At 35.7% G+C, this 22333-nt stretch overlaps 3 protein-coding genes across 6 annotated transcripts in view; all 3 read left to right on the top strand.

Annotated features, from left to right (window-relative positions):
* The window catches only part of LOC125801395 (zinc finger protein 239-like), a 250068-nt gene that overhangs the window by 61971 nt on the left and 165764 nt on the right, over positions 1-22333 (top strand). The window contains exon 1 of one of the 4 annotated variants that reach the window (XM_049478036.1): positions 10699-10735. The exons of 2 other annotated variants lie outside the window; for them this stretch is intronic. The gene's annotated coding sequence lies outside the window, so the exon portion shown is untranslated. Of the gene's footprint in view, positions 1-10698; positions 10736-16673; positions 16767-22333 lie in introns of those variants that run through there. One more of the 4 variants, XM_049478037.1, reaches the window with a different exon arrangement.
* Positions 1-22333, top strand: part of LOC125801378 (zinc finger protein 239-like) — a 337284-nt gene that overhangs the window by 304409 nt on the left and 10542 nt on the right. The window lies entirely within an intron of this gene.
* Positions 11559-13902, top strand: LOC125801312 (zinc finger protein 271-like). Its single transcript, XM_049477830.1, has 2 exons — positions 11559-12090; positions 12186-13902. The coding sequence occupies exon 2, from the start codon at positions 12332-12334 to the stop codon at positions 13385-13387; it is 1056 nt and encodes a 351-aa protein (XP_049333787.1). The 5' UTR covers positions 11559-12090; positions 12186-12331; the 3' UTR covers positions 13388-13902.

Raw genomic sequence — 22333 nt, 5'->3', positions numbered from 1 at the left:
TGGACACGTCATTTACACAAGCCAGCCTTAAAGGTTATGAAATTATCGTTTATATTCGTGGTGTATTTATATCAGCCTGTCAAAATCTATAGAGCTGTCTGATCCTGCTGTCATACAGACCATTTGGATAGTGCACTGACGGCATTAGTCAATAGGTAGGCTACTCTGTTTATTAATTTTTTATTAAAGTCACTAAAAATCTTCAAACTACACTACTACTATTTGCAAACGTGCCACGTGCCTTGCAATACCCAGATTAGTTTCTAGTTAAGCGTTTAAAGCTACCAAATCAGCAAAGCCAACGTAACTAGCTCAGGCAACACCACTGAACATGAAGTAATCAAAACTATTTAAACCTTTATCATCGAAGTTACTCACCAGAAAGGGATGCATGGGCCTCATCTTTCTGCTTCTTTTTCTTCTTCTCAGCTCCAGACTCAAACCGTCGCTTCAAAGTTGAATTACCATTTAGTAGCAACTTCGCGCGGTGAACTTGTCTCCTGCCAAACTCAAGTAGCGTTGCTACTTTAGTTAGGACTAAGGTTGCCAGATAAGTTACGATTTTTCATCCTATTTGTTTATTTTATTTTAAGTTTTTAACTTACACAAATATTGCACTGGACAAGTTTTTGTATAGAATGGCCACATACACTTTAAAAATGGTTAAACATGCGCAAGATTCAGCGCCTCCATGCATTTTTTGATTATTTATTTGACTGGAAAATGTCACATCTGGCAACAACCAACAGAGCAAACCGAGCCGTGCCATTTCAGGCAATAGGGGTGGGGGCATTATATTATGCACAAAAATAATAACGTGCCGCTTTTAAGTAGTAGAGTAGGTGCCCCATGCAATGTTTAAAGACAAAAAAGATGAGCGTATCATAAATAATTCACATTGGGTTTTAAATTTAATAATGTCATAATTTCAACACATTTCATTCTCAGTCAATTTGGCTCCCTGCAACTGCAAAATGGTTGAGGCCTAACGCTGGCTGCGTTGTCTGCGTATGCAGAGCGGCGGCCCTGCCCCCACCTCTCGTCCGGGGTACAACTCCCCTACGTGTTCGTTTGATAGAGAGAGTCGTAGGCAGGTGGAGTGAAGTTGAAAGCAAACCAAGTATTTATTACTGAATTCAGGAGAACCAATACATACAAGACAGTTAACAGCCGTCTCAGTAAAAAGCTCTGAACCCCCTCTGATCTGACTCCATGTTTATACCCCAAATGACGTGAAACCTGCTGATGAGGCGTTGCTAAAATCATCTCATGTTAGCATGCGTAATTTCACGTGTTAGTACGTGTTAGTAAGTTTCACAGGTCTGACCGGACCACTAGTGTTTGGCCTTGATTGTATCCAGCCGGACAGTGTGGTATTGTTTCAAGAATTGACTGTATCCAGTCAGACAGTGTGATATTGTTTCAGTAATTAGACAGTGCCGCCCTCCCTATGTGCGCGTGTCCTCCTCCCGCTTTGGTAGGTGAAGAACTTTGCACACACAGAGAGAAAGGCCGCACTGTTCGTCTCGAAGTCTCCTTTGTATCAATTCAGTTCATCCAGAGTGCACTAGATGATGATTGATGGTCGTTAGTCAGAAACATGCAGTAAACGAAATGCTTCAAGCATAAGCTACACACGTCACACAATGGATTTCTTATGTTATATGTTAATGTGTTAGTAGCGCGTGGTTAGTCCGCCATATAATAGGTCCTATGTGTTAGTAAACGCCTTATGTATCATGTGGGTTAATTTGTCATAATAAGGTTGGTGTTAGTCACATGCCTGATCAAACAGTGTTTTACTATATATGTAAAGAATATGCTGTGATTATTGGTTAATCTTCTATATAAATGCGTGTAAAATACACTGTGAGTAATAAAAATGATCAAATACAATGTGAGTATTGGTTATGCATATAGAATACAAGGTTTCACACAATGATTATGTAATTATAGATACTAAGATAAGTAATCATAATTGAAAGATATTTGTCAATACATTCAAGGTAAAATAAACAGTTACTCTTCAATACCAATACAGAAATGAAGAAATGTATTGTGTGTAAAGGATGATTTACACTTCTTACATAGATATAGGCTTCATAAATGTATTTAAAGTAAAAAAAAAAAAGTATTTATTGATTTTAATAGTTCCTAGATTTTTTTTTTTGTTACAGATGTACTGAGCCATGAGACTGCAAAAATGTATATAAAAAACTGTATGCTAGAACTGCATCATTTTTAATTTCTGCCTTGAATGTCCTGAATCATTACTACATCTCTGCTGTTTGTAACAAATCAAACCACATTTACAAACGTAGTGAGTGACTCCTTAGAGCAGTGGAAACATGGGCCGGTTCTTAAAAGGTTCCCTGGAACCGGCTCCGGCACCAGCACTTTTTTGGTGGAAAAGAGGTATAAGAAGAGCCGGCTCATTTGGCTTCCAAGTAGCTCCTTATATTTTTTGGTTGCTTAATTCAATTTATTACCAAATTATGTGTACAATTAATTAATAGAGTTGAAACATACATTATATAAAATATATATTATTTATATGGCTTTATTTTTATAAAAAATAAATAATGAAATACAAAAACAAAGGCCCATCTCAAGTAAACAAACAGGTCCAATGTAAATGTGTATACTATTTTCAAATGTGCAACTCTATACAGTGAAATAAACAGCACTGAACACCATAAACAAAGTGTCACTCAACAAAATAAATCAAATAAAAAAAAAAACAAGCATCCAGGTGATGTTTTTTGAAAACTTTAGCAAAGATTGACATAAAAAGGAGCTCATGTTTGAGGGTTTGATTGGTTTCTGTTATGATCTGCCCTGTTGTGGAAGAGGGAGCTGATGTTGCTACAAAACACAGTTTATGTGAGGTCACATGTGTAAGGTGTGGGTAGATCAAGCACTTCAATGTTGAATGCTCTTTTTGTCAATCAGAACGTGAATCATCTTTTTTTATGTTCCATTGTATCTTAATTCTGGCAAGACTTTTCTTCTTTCTTTTTGAAGAAAACTAAAATCTCTGTAAATATGAACCTTGGTGATATATATGTTTTTTTTTTCATACACTGATCTTGATTTGAAGTATATTATTAATATTATTATTTTATTGAGTAAATACTACTATCATCATTGTAAATACTTGATTTGATATCTTCTTACTGGAGTTTATTCCACTTTTGAAAACCTTTAGAGATTGCTAATAATAAGAAATGCCTAAAAACTGTAAGAGTTTATGAGGAGCTTTCACTGTTGCCTCTTGTTAATATTTCTCTATTTCTATCATTAGTTTTCTTCCTTAATGTATATTTTATGTTGTCTTCTACTGTGGTTTATATGTATCATCGTAAAACTTTAATTTATACATTTATATTTATATATATAAATTGGCTCACTCTCTGGAGTCAGCACATGTCGTTTATTTGAAAGAGCCGGCTAAGAGTCTGACCCATCACTACTAATAACTACAGTGCCGTAGTTTAACACTTTATTGTTGTGCTGTTGTACCAGAAAAGAATGTAGACTGTTAAAACTTACTCCTATCACCATGTTCTGTGTTACAGGAACCAGAGTCACTGAAGATCACAGTGGAGATGGAGATCGTGGGAATCTCCACAAAAGGCGATGAGACTGTTCTCCTCAGTGACACCATGGAGGAGTTCAGCGTTCCCGCCACTGTGTGGAGTGGTGACGTTAAAAGTAACTGTTGTGAGGGAAGGGGAGGTCATATTAAACATTGAAAGCCCACTTTTTAATCAACCATAATGTGGTAATTTGACAAGTTTTTGTGTTCAGATTGTAATATTTCTTAGCATGTTCTGTTAGGGTTTTATGGGTGGGTGGGAGGGCATGTGTTTGTGCTTTTGATTTTTGATTGTGTGTGTTGTGTTTAAACTAATTCAAAATAAAATGTGTTTAAATTCAAAAGACAGGTATAAAAACAATTAAACACATTCAATTAAGCTTACTATCTTTTCCTGCTAAAACAAATATTCTATGGTTTTTATATTTTTCTGCTGGTTTTGTGGTGTTTTGCAGTGTTTTTCTAAAGGTTTTTATCAGCCCTTTTAAACCCTATGTGTCAGGTCTTAGCCCTGTCTCGTGTCTCTGTGTGTCTTCCCCACGTGACCTGTGCTCCCCTCTGTCTCCCGTCTCAGTACTTTTCCATGTGTGTCTCATTTGTAGCTCCGCCCCTTCCCCAGGTGTTTCCAATTCTAGTGTGTTTTATGTACTATAAATAGCCCTCGTCTACCACTTTGTCGCCGTCGGTCTTTGCACTAACCTCTGTTGTTTTGTCTCTCTGTGTTTCTCCGCGTTTCATAGCCCTAGTCCTTGCTCTGTGTTTATCTCGTGTATATTTCTAGTTTCCTTTATTTCCATTGTTTTCTCCCTTGCCCTGCTTAGTTTAGTTCCCCTTGTCTAGTTTAGTTTCTTGTTTAGCTCTATGTTCCCTGTATTTAACCTTAGTCATTTGTTTCTCGTTTATTTCTTGTTTTCACGTTTATAGTTTATTGCCTTGTTTATTTTTCTAGTTTATTTCCCTTGTATATATATATTTCTTATTTGTTTATTATCATCGCTCGTTTGTTATTGGTTATTTGTGTTTCTTTGTTACATGTTTACTTGTTCCTCGTTTCCTTGTTTCTTTTGTTATTTATTTAATAAATTATTTATTTATATCGCTCCTACCTGCACCTGTGTCTGCCTCCTCGTCTCCCTGCCTGGGTCATTCGTGACACTATGAAAGTATTTTTTATAATTGGCATTTTTCAGAAAGACATGTGCTTGTGGTTTATGATCATAACAGTTTCTGCTTTTAAGAGTTTACACTGCTGGGCTGAAGATATACTGAGCCTTAAAGAGGCATATCTGTGCTGCACCACCATTTATTCAAAAGTATTTGGATATTAGCATTTAACCAAAAGTTTTTGCACACAGCTCAATCAGCCAAAAGTATTGGCATTCCACCATTTAGCCACAGGCAGTAGCTTTTATACTGTTTGTAACAAAACAAACGATAGTGTGATATAAACTTCGTCCAACACTGTATTGGATGATTTACACTTATGTATGTACAGGCTCACAAATCTATTTCTTTATTTTAATAGTTCCTATAAATGTTTTGTTACAGATGCACACAGCAATGAGACGATATAAATAATAGTTTATGCTAGACGTTCATTATCTTTAATGTCTGATTTGTAAACCACATTATCACATGCACTGTATAAAACTATTCGCCATTCCCTGGTTCTTAAAAGTTTTTATTAAGGACGCAGACGGCGCGGTCGGTGCGGGAATTTTTTTATTTTTTCTCCCCTGCCTTCATCTTCAGGTGGGTCAGAATCAATGACTTCCCAGAGCAGATTTATTCTTTGTCTGATTTCTACCTCAGAAGAGTGTCAGACTGTTTATAAACAAATACTCAGCACAGAATTTCAGATTACCACACAGCATTTTCTATCCAATAAGTAATCTCTTAGGAATGTGTCTGATTGACATCCCAAAAACCGCACCGTCCACCAACTGTTGGTCCTCTGCCCGGGGCACCAGGAGTTTGGTGATGCATTTCACCCGGATGGGAGACTCCTTTTAGTAGAGAGTCGTCGACTGTGAAAACATTCTGTGCAAACAAAAGAGCACAACGGACTAAATATAAAATATTTGTTATGTTTCACCTAATTTATTGTATTACCCATGATTCAACTGTTCATATGCAAATATTTTATTTGTTGATTGGTTGGGAGAATAAACCATAATATTAAACTGTTTTGGGTTTTGTGGGGCTATTGTGCTGTTATTGTTCTGTATATGTAACGCTTGGTACTATTTAAATAATATGAAAATAGATAAAAATATATCTTTTTTTAATTGCTTGGTAGAGATGCGTGGTGTTGTTTCCACCCAGACACTTTAAAATGGGGACACAAGTGCTGCTAAGTAAAAAAAATATCTATTTTAATTATTTTCATATTATTTTTTACTATGTAATATTTAATCAGTGCTAAGCGTTACACAACAGAACAATAACAGCAAAATAGCCCCACTTAGTCCAAAAACAGTTTAATAATATATAGTTTAATAAAATATTTGAATATGAACCGTTAAATCATGGGTAATACAATAAATTAAGTGAAACATAATGAATTAAACAGCATAAACATGTTATTTTGTATGTTTGTGCTCTTTTCTTTACACAGAATGTTTTCACGGCCGACGACGCCCTACAAAAAGGAGTCCCCCATCCGAGTGAAATGTATCACCAAACTCCAGAGGGCTGGCAAGTGGTGGACGTCGCGGTTGTTGCTATCAAGGGCGTTGGAGTGGGTTTGATATGGGGGGGTGGGCTAATATGAATTAAAGCCCACCCTATAGTGTCTTAGAACAACATTTATGGAATTACTTTTAATCACAAATGAACCATTTTTTGTCTGTACTTCTGTTTGAGGGACAACAACACCCCAACAGCCACAATGGACAGTCGAGAGACTGCACGGAGAACCCTGCCAAGCACCACCAGTGAACTACCAAAGTCCACCAGAAGTCTCAGAATCTCCTTATCATCTCCTAACCTATGTGGCTCAAGACAAAGCAACAACCCCAACACATGGCTACACAGAGAACTGAGAGCAGCAACACAAAAAAGGCTTCGTATTCCTGCATCAAAACAGAATATCTGAGCTGATCAGAATAATTATGGCTGCAACTGACAATCAAAATACTATGCACAGTATTTAAAAGTACAGTTGTCTATGCTCTCTGGGTGGGTACAGTAGGTGGCGCTTTATCTTGAAATTCATAATTTCTATTTCATTTTTATAATACTTAAGAATACATAAGAATATGTAAGTCTTGATATCACAATCTTACCTATATTGTTTACATCTTATATATTACCTTTATCTGTTCTTTTTCCAATCCCCTTTATGCAAAATTATAATCAGTAAAAATGCTTATTTGACTAAATTGGAATTAAAATATTTTTTACTGATGAAGCAATGGAGCAAATTTGGTTGAATTCTAAAGCCCAAAACCTTGGCTAAATTGTGGAATACAAATACTTTGGCTGAGAAGTAGTCCAAAAACTTTTGGTTAAATGGTAAAATTCAAAAACTTTTGGTTAAATGCTTACGTGCAGTATCTCTCTCTCTCTATCTCTCGCTCTGTCTCTCTCAGGTGAGCCATGGGAGAGAGTTGTGGGTGGAGACTACAAAAGGACCTGAACCAAGATGGCCGACAGAGAGAGAGAACCATGGGGTATGCTTTAAGGCCAATGCGCTCTTGTAGCCTAATTTTATTGTATTACTTCTCTGATGTGGTTAACTTAATCCCTCTTTTTGGCTAAAAGACAACTCTGTACCACCTGGGTATGCAAACAGGTAAAATAGGTGCACCTGTACATTTTTACATCATGTAGGAGTTGTTTGTATCGGTCCCTAGGTAAGAGGGCGGGTGCTACCCCTTGTATTTAGGTTATTAGTTAGGGAGTATCTTTTCTTTATATTCTTTTTGTACTTAATTTGGCTTTAGGTAGTTTAATATGGTTATGTTTTGTTGTGTTCTTTTCTGTAGCACCGTCCATAGTTTACATTTCCCAGAGTGGTACTTTCTTTGTTGTTTTATACAGCATATGTAAATAATGTAAATACTGCCATGGTTTGTTGTATGTGCAAATAAATTAAATAGGAAAAAATATTTTTACTTGCAGAAACCTGAGAAAAAAACTGAAGAGGGATAGTGGTGGTTGGAGTCTCTGTGGGAAGCAACACCACTCTCCTTTTGACAGAAGATATGGAGAAGCTCATCGTTCCACACAATGTACTGATCAGCTAATTAAGCGCCTTCCAATCATCGTAAACATTTCCTATGAGGGAGGCGTTATTTGTTCTATTGGCAGCCCAGCTTTTACAGAGGCATAAGGCCTTAAAAATGTCTTTTCACATACTAATCCAGTTCTAATCTGACCCAAAATCTGTTTTTTCATCCCCTGTTTTCTCCTTTTCAGTTTAGGGGAGAAGTTATATACATGGACTTAATTTGTAGCCAATAACGAGTATAAACTTTTGTTGAATAGCCCACTTCCGATCTCCCCCAACATTCCGAAATACAGTGCGATAGTTTATATACACAGATAGTTTATATACACAATACCTTCAGCTAGTCAAGCCACAATAAGTCAACTGACAAGAAATGCTTAAAAATGCATAAATATTATAGAGATATTTTCAGCAACAACTGGAAAGTTATGCATTTCCCCGACATTAATTTTCAGACCTTTCCTGGCTTAACTACGACAAGGAACTGTGTGTATAAGAGTGCTTTAATAAACTAATCTGTAGGCACTGTGTGTATAAACAGTGTTTTTAATAAACTATCTGAAGGTACTGTGTGTATAAACAGTGTTTTTAATAAACTATCTGTAGGCACTGTGTGTATAAACAGTGTTTTTAATAAACTATCTGTAGGAACTGTGTGTATAAGGGTGTTTTAATAAACTAATCTGTAGGCACTGTGTGTATAAACAGTGTTTTTAATAAACTATCTGTGTACTTTTAAAGTTCTCACTGCCTTGCTTTAAATGTCATCATCCTTGGAATTCTACCAGTGAAGTGTGGAGCTACTTTGAGTTTGTTGTTAATGGTGTAAAAATAGTGTTTTTTTTGTATGGGTTAAGCTATGCCCCTATCACTAGCATTGTGGTCTATTGGGAGCATTAGCTAACAGCGCTGTATTTCAGAATGCTGGGGAGAACAGAGGTGGGCTATTCAACAAATGTTTGTATTTGTTATCATGATTCACTACACCCTAAGTCCATTTCAGTTCACCCTTAACAACAAACTATTCTGCTATCTGAACTTTTTTTGTTCCATATTTTTCATTCTGTTGTTCACTTGTGTTTTTGCCTTGGAAAAGTGTTTATTTATTAAGCCAATTGCACTACCTCACATCATACTACACACACAGATGTTCATATCTATGTACAACAATGAAATACTTATATAATTAAATTGTTAAAATAAAAACACATTTTTGTGCATTATATTTATTGTTTTATTTTGTTCTTTTTTTGTATATTAAAAAAAAAGTTATTGCTGGAAATGAATCAATCTGCTGTCAACTTCAGGAAGCTTCGGTTGATTCATCACTTCAGAACAACCTCAATGTACAATGTACAAAAGTTATAAGTCACTCAGATTTAGGAGACTCGGTTAGTCTTATTTAGAAAATGTTGACCATACATTTATTATATATAAAATTGTAAAATGTGAAGTTTTAAAAACAGTTAGGTTTAGTTATTCTTGTGATTCGACTCCTACTGATTCATTGAACAGAATAAAGTGAAGCTTGTGCAACTGGAAAGTTATTCCGCTCTTTCTGAGGTAAGATGTGGTGGATATGGTGGTGATAAATTACGATATTATAAAGTCACTTTTCATATTGTATGGGAATAAGTAATGTTTTATGTGATGTATGATAATATGGAATATGTTTATTTGTATATCATGTATTTATGGTGATACGTTTTTTATTATTATACGTTTATTCGTTGATAATCTCAGAGGCTCACTTTGTGGCTGCTAGCTAGCTTTCTAGTTATAATTACCAAACATGAACGCTAGCCAACACCTAAACGCGGTTCTCTTTCAGAAAAAATACCTTAAATGTCTTTAATTGATACTCGGATGTACAAATTAAGATCATTCAAGTTTTCAAAGAGGTAAAACCTGCTTTCAGTGTCTAGCCATAATAAGAGAAAGTGAGCAGCTAGCCATAGCTCACTTTATCTCAGTCCTAGGCTGTATTCGAAATGGCATACTACTATACTGCATACTGCACTAGTATGTACTGCATACTACACACCGCCCAGTATGTAGTATTCAGTACTGCAACACGTTTGATTGTAGTACCCTACACGGTCCCGTGACACACCAGTCAGTGCTCTGAAGTGCTCAGAATTCCTCAGAGTGAGTTGTAAACAGAAAGAACATGAAAAATGTCCTACCTTTTCATTATTAAGACTAATGAGATCTGCATACTGTCCAGAACTGCAATTGCTGCTTTAATTTTAGAGTTTAATGTAAGTTCAGTTAACCCAATTCTAACAACCATTTAGCAGCAGCCCCCACAACCCAAGTATGTTCCAGTTATATTTAAATATGTTTTCCTATTTATTTTAGTAGATTACTATTTTCATCTATGTAAGTACCAACAAGAAGAAAACATTTAAACAAACTCTCATTCATATTTACACAATCTCAACAATAAAAGAAATGAGACAAGTTGCATCACCACAGAGATAATTATTAAAGCTTATAAACTGCAGTTTTAATCCATTTAAATTAGCTCTGTATGTAACTCCAGCATCAGTAGCAGTAATGCTAGTAAATCTACTGAATACAAAACATTAGTTTTAGAAAATGGAAATATAGAGGTACGTTTTCTTTCCTATTTTAGTGAAATACTCTGTTCTACTTTGTAAAATTAAAGGAAAACTCCAGAGAAGTAGTTATACAGTGTTTTAAATGAGAGTTTTAGCTGTTTAGCTCCATTCAGCTCCATGCATTGAGGACTCCCTCGCGGGCTCCCTCTAGCGGTGATGGGGTATAATGTGATATAGCGGGGGAGGGGGCGGGGCTCTACATAACCCGGATGACGCTGAGCTTCCGGGGTCTGTAGCTGGAGCGCCGGAGGAAGAGCGGGATCAGCTGAACTACAGAAGGTATGAGAATCTCTCTCTCTCTCTCTCTCTCTCTCTCTCTCTCTCTCTCTCTCTCTCTCTCTCTCTCTCTCTCTCTTCAACACGCTGTTCTACATTCACTCCTACCCCCACATCAACACCACCTTCAGCACCTTCAGCATGTGCAGCATTTACACCACCAGCACTGGATCTTCTCCTAGCTCTGCTCAGCAGTCTGCAGTAGGGGGTCGCGGAGCTGGGGATGGGGGGGCTTTACAGATCATACACAGGATAACGGAACCTCACACTCCTGCCCCCCCTCCCCCACATCACTAACACACACCTGAGATAAATCAGTTCTGTGGAAATTCCTTTTTAAGTTTGTGTGATCAGTCTCTACACATTTCTTAGTTACACTAATTTAGTTTAGTTTAGTTTAGTTAATTTTCCTTTACTTATTCCGGTTCCACCACAACAGTTGCTGGTAAGTCATGTGACTCTCCCGCCAAAATAAAAGTCCACTTGTAAAATATTAAATGTAAGAATGAAAGATTTAGTGATTATAGTGAGGAAAAGTTCAGGCAAGAAGAGGAATTTAACAAGTAACACTTATTAGCTTACTGATTTAACAGAAAACTTGCTATTTCACTGTAATAACAAACACAAATATTAGCAAATTACAACATCTTTAGCCCCGCTGTTTTTAAGAAATCCCAGTTAAACCATTACTGTGGAATACAGTCTCCAGCTGCTCTTTTGCTGATACTTTAATAATGATGATAATAATAACAAAAACATGAATTTGATAATAATAATAATAAGAAGAATCACACTTTGAGCAACTTGACAAAAATACACAAACATTTGTGTAAGAGGTTAAAAAGACTACAAAAATAATTGAAAAAGAACTACATAAAATAATATGAATTCTTACAAATTGTTATAATTGTGTTAACCTTTAGTAAACAAAAGAGACTCTTATGTTTTACACTCCTGTTGGAGGTTGGTTGATGTGTTGTAACAGTAAAAAGGTCATTATTTTGCTGTGATTTTATTTTGAACTACAATTCCCTGCACCAACAAGACAACTGCATCGGATCAACATTTCCAAAAAACACATCTTGAACTCAGGAGCGCATATCACTGTTAGCCTGAAGCCAGTGTGGTGGAAAATAATGAACTGTTATCAGGAGTTGTTAAAAAAAAAATCAGGTTTGTGAAGCATTGATTTGGATTAATGTATTTGGTTAATGTGTGGAAACTTTTATAAATTGGTTTAAAGGAAAAACCTTTGGACATCATCTGTCGTGATGAAGAACAAATCAAGCATCGGCAATGTGATTCGAACCAATGTGTGTCGTTTTTTCGGCACACGCCTCAAAGCTTCAGATTAAAGGGTAACATCACTCACTTAGAATGACTTAGAATCTCTTTAGTTAATTGACCTGCTTTTATTTTAATATTCAATGGCATTTTTCTTTGTGTTTTCCAGAAATTAAAATATTTTCCTGAAATTCATCACCAACAACCAGGATATTTAACTAAGAGCAAAGTTAAACTACTGAAAGAGGTAAAGCAGAAGCCTTCCTGAAGAATCTCCAGAACACGCAGAAATTGTTTGCTACATTTAAAAGACAAATGAAGCCAAGTCCCGACATGGAGAAACATCAGCACTCTGCCAAGAGTTTTACTAAACAGAGTGATCTCAAAAAACATCAGCGCATTCACACAGGAGTGAAACCGTATCACTGCTCAGACTGTGGGAGGAGTTTTAATCGACAGAGTCATCTCAAAAGTCATCAGCGCATTCACACAGGAGAGAAACCGTTTCACTGCTCAGACTGTGGGAGGAGTTTTAATCATCACAGTCATCTCAAAAAACACCAGCGCATTCACACAGGAGAGAAACCGTATCATTGTTCAGACTGTGGGAAGAGTTTTATTACACAGAGTAAACTTAAAATACACCAGCGCATTCACACAGGAGAGAAACCGTATTACTGCTCAGACTGTGGGAAGAGTTTTAATCATCACAGTCATCTCAAAAAACACCAGCGCATTCACACAGGAGAGAAACCATATCACTGCTCAGACTGTGGGAAGAGTTTTAATCATCACAGTCATCTCAAAAAACACCAGCGCATTCACACAGGAGAGAAACCTTATTACTGCTCAGACTGTGGGAAGAGCTTTAATCAACTGGAGACTGTCAAACGGCATCAGCGCATTCACACAGGAGAGAAACCGCATCACTGCTCGGACTGTGGGAAGAGTTTTACTGAACAGAGTAATCTCAAAAAACACCAGCGCATTCACACAGGAGAGAAACCGTATCACTGCTCAGACTGTGGGAAGAGTTTTAATCAACAGAGTGCTCTCAAAATACACCAGCGCATTCACACAGGAGAGAAACCGTATTACTGCTCAGACTGTGGGAAGAGTTTTACTACACAGAGTGCTCTCAAAATACACCAGCGCATTCACACAGGAGAGAAACCGTATCACTGCTCAGACTGTGGGAGGAGTTTTAATCAACAGAGTAATCTCAAAAGTCACCAGCGCATTCACACTGGAGTAAAACCATATCACTGCTCAGACTGTGAGAAGATTTTTACTACACAGAGTGATCTCAAAAAACACCAGCGCATTCACACAGGAGAGAAAAATGTCCCAAATTTGTCTCATGGCAATTAAAAGCGCAAATCATAAATTCCACCAGAAACAAATATGAACTGTATTTAACAATGGATTTTACAGGTTCAGCAAAACTATTCTTATCCAGGGATGATGTGTATAGAATTCCATGTTATGTTTGTATGTCTTGTAAGTTTGAATATTCCAGGACATTCTTTGTGAGACAGAGCTCAGTTTTTAGGTTAGTTACTGTTGCGCAGTAAGGTTACAGGCTCATTCACTCCCTCTGCTGGTGTTCTTGTTTGTCTATGGTTCAGTCCAATTAAAAATCTGTTACTATAGAGGGATATAGAGGGATATTTGGTTGTGTTGTATTACTCAAGTTTTATACTCTCTTATCTTTTCCTTATTGAATATTAAATGTTGCTTATGTTTTTTTTAATCTCCAAAGTTACTAAGAATATCCAAATAATGTCGTTTCTTAATTGTTTTTATCCAGTACAAACTATTATCTTTGTATTACTTCACCTCTATATTTACCCATGTGTGTTTTAATAAACGGCTTTTATATTGCAGATCTCCAGTCTCATTGTGTTTTCTCAACACATGTTTGACATGAAACCTATAGGCCTGAGATTGTCATATCCAGTTATATTAAGACTATGGTTTGTGTTTTTTTTTCTCCTAAATCTCTTGTAATGTAGCTATGCATAACCAGTCATATTAAGACTATGCTTGAAGTGCAAACAGAGACAGAACATGTTTTAAGCACAGTACAGTCTTGTTGGTCACTCTGTTACCGTCTGTCACTCTGTTAAAAGTAGCAGAAGCATCTTCTATGCCAGGAGTATTTAATTAGAATTCAGAATGATCCAGTTATACAAAATTCCTTGCCTGTCTCTCTGTCGCACTCGGCGTGACTTTAGTTTTCGTCCGTTCTCGTTTTTCCGCCCATTCTCGCCCAGGCTCACTATCTCCTTATAAAGGCGTTTTTTCACGGCCATGTCCCAATTCAACAGCCGGAGCAGCGGGACCGCGACCCTGACAACACGGGTTCGATCCCGCGTGAGGAGCGGTGTGTTTATTTATTTATTTTTTCCACGTCTGCACAGATCTGATTGACTGAAGAGAGTGGTTGGTGATATTACCTCACACGTGATTGGTCTGTGATTTACTGCGCCGCAAAGCGTGTATACAATTAAACCCTTCTCAATAGGTTTGGGTCCGGACCCGGACCACGGTCCGCCCGTGACCTCTGTTCTATGCAAATTCCCCAAATTTTCCTCTTCTGCTCACTGCTCAACCACCAAACTCGCTGCTACTGTGTTGCCAGTTGCCAGTGTTGTATCTTAAAAAGTCCACACTAAACTGTGAGAGGTTTAAGCTTGACGAGAAATATCGTCACGTCTTAATCTCGTGAGATCTCGTGTCACGATACAGGATTTGCTATTTTACTGACCAAATGTATAAACAAAGCATTTCCTGTTTTACTGTCTATTGTTATTGTTAGCTAGCCTAGCTAAATGTATAAATGTAGCATTTGCTGTTTTAATGACTATTATTATTGTTTGCTAGCTAGCTAAATGTTCAAATATGCAGTTTGCTGATTTACTGAACATTATTATTGGTAGCTAGCCTAGCTAAATGTATAAATGTAGCATTTGCCGTTTTACTGACTTTTATTATTGGTAGCTAGCCTAACTAAATGTCCAAACAACAGTGTTTGCTGTTTTACTGACTATTATTATTGGTAGTTAGCCTAGCTAAATGTACAAACAAAGCAGTTTAACAGTGTTTTACGGCCGGTATTTATTTATTTTTTTATTTCTTGCATATTTTTTTTCTTAAATGTAATTTGTATTCTCTTTCAAGCATTCATTCGGTATCTCAGTATGGGATACGCCACTCTCGCATATTCCTCATGTAGCCCCGGCTAATATATATATATATATATATATATATATATATATATATATATATATATATATAGCACCTTTAGATTTGTGAAATATACAAGTTAGTGGAAAATTAACACTACATATACATATAATACAGAATAAGATACAGAAATAATTTTAACTATACATGCAGAAAAAATATGTAATAAAGTAAAAAATAAAGTAAAGTAATGCTTAATCTTCCTTTGTTAATTTTGATTTATGTGGTAACTAATATGCGGAAGGAAGAAAAGCTTGCGCATTTACTAACAATTCCCTACTTTACCACATGATGCCACTAATTCCCCCTCTCCGCACTCTTTTGAAGGCATACGCATGCCTTAAACCTTGCTTAAATGTACGCTCGTTTTCACACCAAGTATTTCTTTATAAATCACAATTCTTGCGTGAGATGTTGCTTACGCACATTTCTGCCCTCTTTTTATGCGTACGCACTCTTTATAAATGAGGCCCCTGCTCTTTATGAGGCTTTGATTCAGCAGTAGATTCTCTCCTGTCAGATTCCTGTCAACATTAGCCTGTTAGCAGCTAACAGAGTTAGCAGTGAATTAGCTCTCTTTCTCTTATACTGTTTAATAAACTGAGAAAAGCATGAATAATTTATGGGTAAATTTATGAGATTAAACTAATTCAGATTTAATTAGTATAATTAAAGGCTGATTTTTGGTAAGTTAGGAAAAAGCTGAATTAGCTAGCTTCCTAGTGTTGGCTAAGCTAGCTACTGAATGTACCCAAAGTTTCTGAGGAGAAAGAGCATTTATTTTCTGTTTTCTGTGACCTAGAAAGGTTTTTTAAACGGTTTGGAGGAACTAATTGCCACCATTCTAACAATTCTACAAATTACTATCTGTTTTAAGCTAATTTGCCTCAGTAAGAGTAAATTATCCTCAAATTTTACCTCAGTTTATTTAATTGTTAGCGTTTACTAGCTAACAGATTTAACGTTTATTTACACAGTTCTTAAACTTAAATTTAGTTGTTTTTTTAAAACATTACTCACACCTTCACTGTTTCTTATAATTCATATATTCTTTTCTCTACAGTGTACAAATCAGTGAGTCTTGGTGAATGTTTCTGTTCTTATTATGGTAAATAGGGCCTGCAGAGATTTAATAGAAGAATCTGTTCTTTAGAACATAATGTTTTATATCATTATTAGAAGCACAAACACACCTGAGATTATTTCTATTTATTTATATTTTACAATTACTGTTACAAAGAGCCAAGAGTTGGCCCAAAGACTTCAGGAGCTAAATAGCTCCTCCACTGAGTCCCACCCACAGTGCCTGCAACCCTCATGCTTCCGCTTGTTTAGCCAATCAGAGCGATGCTGAGACTGAGGGGCCTCAGTTGGGGGCTTGCATACCACAGATAGAGAGGACTTCTGTAGAGGAACAGTGGAGATAGTGGACGGTGTGCAGCTTAGTAAAGTTTTGTGGGATTACCGAGGACATTTAATTCTTGTGTGCATTCAGATACCTGTAAGTACCTACACTGCTGTTTATTCATAAAGTGTAGATAACTATTACTTTCCAAGATTTAGGTGTACTTTCAAGGAGTTACATGCTATGCTAACTGATCAGCTCTTTGTATAGCTCTGTATAGCTTCTAGCTGTTTCTGATCTGCCTATTATTATTACCAGATAACACCTCATAGAAGTGTGTATCTTTGTTTAGGTGTTAGTGTTGTAAATTGTAGTCAGTGATGTGTTTCAAGTAGTTCAAGTATCCCTTTTATATCTGTTGTTTCAGAATCACACACTCACACAGTCGGATTGCATTCATCTATTCTGTATATACCACAACTCCTCTGCTGCAGTAAATACTGTTTTCAGAGTACATCATCTCCAGCATTTTAATCAGATGCACCACAGTGGCTTCTACATGGTTTAATACCAGCTAGCTCTTCTTAACAATTACAATACGATTTTAAAATTGTCCTGTTGAAAATATTTATCATTGGTTCGTTTATTGTATCTATCAGAAGCAGATTATATCTGCCCAATATCATTTATTTTACTCCAATATTCAATACACAGAGTGCATTATTAATATGATGGCATGTTGAATCAGATTTTTCACAGTAATATATGTTTACAGAAATAGAGGGTCAGGTGGACGGGTGCTTGTGTTACAGAGTGAACAGGTGGATTTAACACAAAACTGCTTCACAAGACTCAGTGCTAGATAGTGTAAATGAAGCATCAGGCTGGAGCATTAACACAACAGTTCAGATATAATAAAGAAGACATTGTTTAGCTGTTTAATGCGTCTGAATTTGTATTTAAGTGGTAAATTAAATGGTTTGGTAGATGCTTTGAACAGAACAGAAGTATTGGGGATAAATATATATGGATCATTAGTCGGAATATGGTTTATATTTCATTTTATTTTTTTGGTCAAATGGTGAAAATGTTAGCTACAATTACAAACTGTATTTATAATTATAATAATTATAACACAAAAATGATATTTGTATAAAAGGGCGGGACTTTTATTGTGATGTTAGTTCTATCTCCGGTAAATCTTAGTGTTGCCTGATTCAATTACCTGTTCTAGAAACGGAGCTGACCACGTTTAGTATGCTCCGAGTTAAAGTTAGAAACTTATCTTCAGCCAAGTTAGTCTTAGTTCTTCCAATTCCCAGTGATTTAGGTTCGCATTGGTAAAGAAGTGTGGCACTTATGTGCTAAAGTAAATTTTGCCATGCTTTCAGTGGCTGAAAGAAATATATTTTTTCTTATAATGTTACTTTTATGAAAGAGTTATGTCTCCTGAATCAGAATACATTAATAAAGTCCCAGCGCAAAACTGTATTACCCAGCAACACTAGTTTAAGTACAGTCAAACCTCTGAAATCTACATATTTATACTATTCGCCTAGTATTAAACATGCTGTCAGTGGCTAAAGAAATTTATTTTCTCCATATTGCTTCTTTAATTAAACAATAAATCATGTCGCTAGACATATCTGTATATGTTTAACAAAATATTTTAAATACTGGTAATATTTATAATAAATGTACATCAATTAACCATGCTTAAAACAGTTACAAACATTGTAAAATGCCTAAACTTTTTAAATGACAAATGTTTAAATATTCTTTATTATTAAAATTCCTTAAACTATTGGCTCAGATCATAAGTAATTAACAGGATATACTTCATTTTTACTTCATAATGCCAAATATTTCTCAACCCAAATGTTAGTTTCTTCTATTCTGTTTCTTCTCAGTTTTTTCCATTCTTTAAGTGTATAAATTCCCTAAAATTCCATCGGGATAAATAAAATAAAGTATCTATCTATAATGCTTGTTACGGTGGGTGACCCAGGCAGGTAGACGAGGAGACGGACGCAAGTGCAGGTAAGAGCAAAACAAATAATAATTTATTAAATAAATAACAAAGATAAACAAAGAAACAAGTAAACACGTAACAAAGATAATAAACCAAAATAAACGAGGGGGACTAGAGAACATAAACAAACTAGAGAAAATAATAACGATAAACAAACAGGGAATATATACAAGGAGCTAAACTAGAAATAAACACAAAGCAGGGTATATACAGGGAGCTAGGGAACACGGAGCTAAACAAGAAACTAGAAAAAACCAAACAAGAAATAAACAGAGAAAAACACAGAGCAAGGACTAGGGCTATGAAACGCGGAGAAACACAGAGAGACAAAACAACAGAGGTTAGTGCAAAGACCGACCAGGAACAAGTGACAGAGGAGGGATATTTATAGTGACTTGAAACACACAAGAATTGGAAACACCTGGGGTAGGGGCGGAGCTACAAATGAGACTTGTGGTGGAAAATTACTGAGACAGGGGACACAGAGAAGCAGGGGTCACGTGGGAACAACACAACAGGCACAAGAACAGACAAAACAGGGCGAGGACCTGACAATGCTGGTTGTTTAGTTGTGTATTTTTTTTAAACAATGTCAAAGTGTGAAGTGACTTCTTATTCTTATTGTCACATTCACGTATTTATTGCATTGTATTATAATAATAATAATAATAATTTTAATAATAATCTGATTATTATTATTATTAATTATTAAGTATTATTGTTACTAAATATTATTAAGTATAATTATTATTAAGTATTATTATTATTAAGTATTATTATTATTACAGTGTTTTAACAGTTTTTATTAAACAGCATGGACAAAGATACTTTAATTTGCTAACATGTTTTATTCTGTGTATTAATACAGTACAATATGGAGTTTTCTGTTAAATTAGCAAGCTGTAGAATCTTGAGCTGTGATGTCATGTAGATGCATGAAATAAGTCTTCGCTGATACTGTTCTTTGTATATAAGAAAATCTATTACAGAAAAAAATAATAATTAGTACGAAGAACAGCATCATCAACAAGCACCCAGGTTTGCTTGGAGAGAGTTGTTTTCTCAAATCTGATCTGTAGCTCTCTGGCTTGAATTGCTGAAGTCCAGCCTTTTATGTTTGAAAACACCTCACATCTGGAAACACTTAACGTACGCTCCTATAGCGCACATACATAAGTAAGTCTGACTCAATGTATGGGAGGGGAAAGAAGTGTTCCCCTTTCTAATGTGTTTAAGTTAGAGCCTAACTCCATCTGTTCCCTGTGGTCCAGAGGCCATTCTGTGGGGAAAATATATAGAATAATAGTGAATAACCCTGCTTAATGGTAAATAACCCTGCTTGCAAATATGTATGCTCAAATATACGTCAATATAATCTTTGGAGTTTTAAAGATGTTAAGAAGGTGTGCAAAGCGATTCCTTTAGCATTGATTCAGTTCATCAAACAAGTCATTTTATATTCAAAGGTGACTGTTTCGATGCCCACATTAAAAGTGAACGACTGTAATTTAGTAGACTAAGTGTAATAATAAGACTATCAATGATGATTTGAAACAGAAGATTTACTATGAATATAATGGAGCTTCTTTCAAGAAACTTCCTAATAATAAGAATATTAATATGACTTTTGCTTATTCCAAATTTGTAAACTGGCCCATATCTCCTAAAGTGAAGGAGACCCATTTCAAAATTATAAATATGATTTATCCTGTAGCCCTGTTTCTTGAAAAAATATTCAAATTTGATGTTGAATTATGTACTTTTTGTAAGTCAGTAAATGAATCTCTGGAGCATTTGTTTTTTTCATGTCAATATTCACACACTTTTTGGATGGACATCAGAAATTGGATTAATATCAAACTTAATATTCCTTCTTTTGAGGTAGAGGACATTTTGTTTTATTTGAAAAACTTAAGTTCAGCTTTCTCTGATGCCATAAATATAATTTTACTTTTAGCAAAATACCACACTGCAGTAACTGAAAGGGAAATAAGCCCTCTTTCCCCAGTTTCATTAATGAATTTAAGTCATATTATTCTTCATTAAGTAAATTAAGAAAATGGAAAACTGCTAGTATCATCTCACACCAGATCTCTAGTAAGCTTTTGTCTAAGATTATCATTTTATTACGTTGCTCCTCTAGTCTGTATGTTTGTGTATGCTCCCCCTAGCTTCTAAATTGTAGCTATTATCCTCTACAAGAGTTTGTACTATTGTATATTGTTGTGTTTTGTATGTTGCTAAAAACAAAAACAAAAAATCGGCGCTGTGAGATCGCTGATCAAGTTAACTTCCGTTTTCTGAATTCTAGATAGACTGATAGATGTTTAAACTAATTATAATTCGAAAAAAATCTGTTTAATGTATAAGCCTATGGTGTTTTTATTTATTTTACATATACCAAGTCTGTAAACTACTTCACATTTCACATTTCTGTAATCTAGATAGACTGGGAGATAAATTACAAACAAAATACAAACATCAACCAGAAAATAATTTGTAATTAATAACAATTGATAATTATTAATAATTGTCTTTGTTCTGGAGCAGTTGATTTATAAACTGTGCGTTTTACACTGTCAATTTAGTATTAACAGGTGTATGACATTTTAGAAATTTAATTAGTTTAGCATTATAGCAAAGCTATTTGGGTTATACCCATCTTATGGGGGGTGGTCTTTGACCAGTTGTAGTATTTCTCAAGCTAACAAATATATATATTTTTTTCTTAAAATACACAGCACATTATTATAAATAACAGCTGTCTGCGCCTGGTTTTGCTGGACCTGAAATTCTGCATGGTACATTTTATCAGTGTCATGGTGAGCACAGAATGCAGACACGTGCAGATTAGGGCTGGACCCGAATATTCGGGTATTCGGATATTCGTTCGTTGAGTAGGTATTCGGTTTTTAATTTTGGTATTCGGATATTCGTTTTTTTTCTCCTTTCCAGAGTTCCACCTCACTCTAACCACTTCTGTTCTCGCGGGTCCCGTCAGAATATCTTGCGCGCGGGACAGAACTGAACTGTTATTGGCTGGAGCGGGAGTTTAATCCAGACAATGCGGGAGCAAATTAATGAATAGTTAAGAAAACTGTAATAATTGTAAAAAAAAAAAACCTAAAGAAAACTCTCGACGCGCAGGATGGACCGACACACACACGCACACACCGATGGTGTTTGGACTGGGGTAAGGAACGGGACCGCACTATTCAGCGCTGCTGTTTTAATAAATATATAAGTAAATTTGAAGCATTAAATGTAGTTTATTTAATTTATATCAGGAACGTGGGGCGGGAGCGGCAGAAATGTGTATGTGGCGGGCGGGTGCGGGATTAAAAGAAGCAATTTTTTTTGCGGAGCGGTAACGAGACAGAAACGCGGGAGCGTGGAAGAGTGGGTTTAAAAATCAGTCTCGCGCAGACCTCTATTATACATGATAAAAAAAAAATGAAGGCTCTTCGAAACTGATTTATATAATAAAACGTAAGGGGTAATGTGGCAACAGTAGGGGCTAAATCGGTTACAAAAGCCTGGCCTACAAAAATGATGTCTGAACGAATTTCCTCTTATCTAATATAATTTAAAATGGTTTAAAAATATAAAATAATTTCTAAGCAAACGAAATATTTAATATTGAGCTTATAGCCCAAGTGCAAAAATACAAAATCAGTAATACGGCTATGCC

Source organism: Astyanax mexicanus, chromosome 4 (assembly GCF_023375975.1).
Source record: "Astyanax mexicanus isolate ESR-SI-001 chromosome 4, AstMex3_surface, whole genome shotgun sequence".
In the NCBI taxonomy this organism is placed as follows: domain Eukaryota; kingdom Metazoa; phylum Chordata; class Actinopteri; order Characiformes; family Acestrorhamphidae; genus Astyanax; species Astyanax mexicanus.
This window is presented reverse-complemented; position numbering and strand designations above follow the sequence as displayed.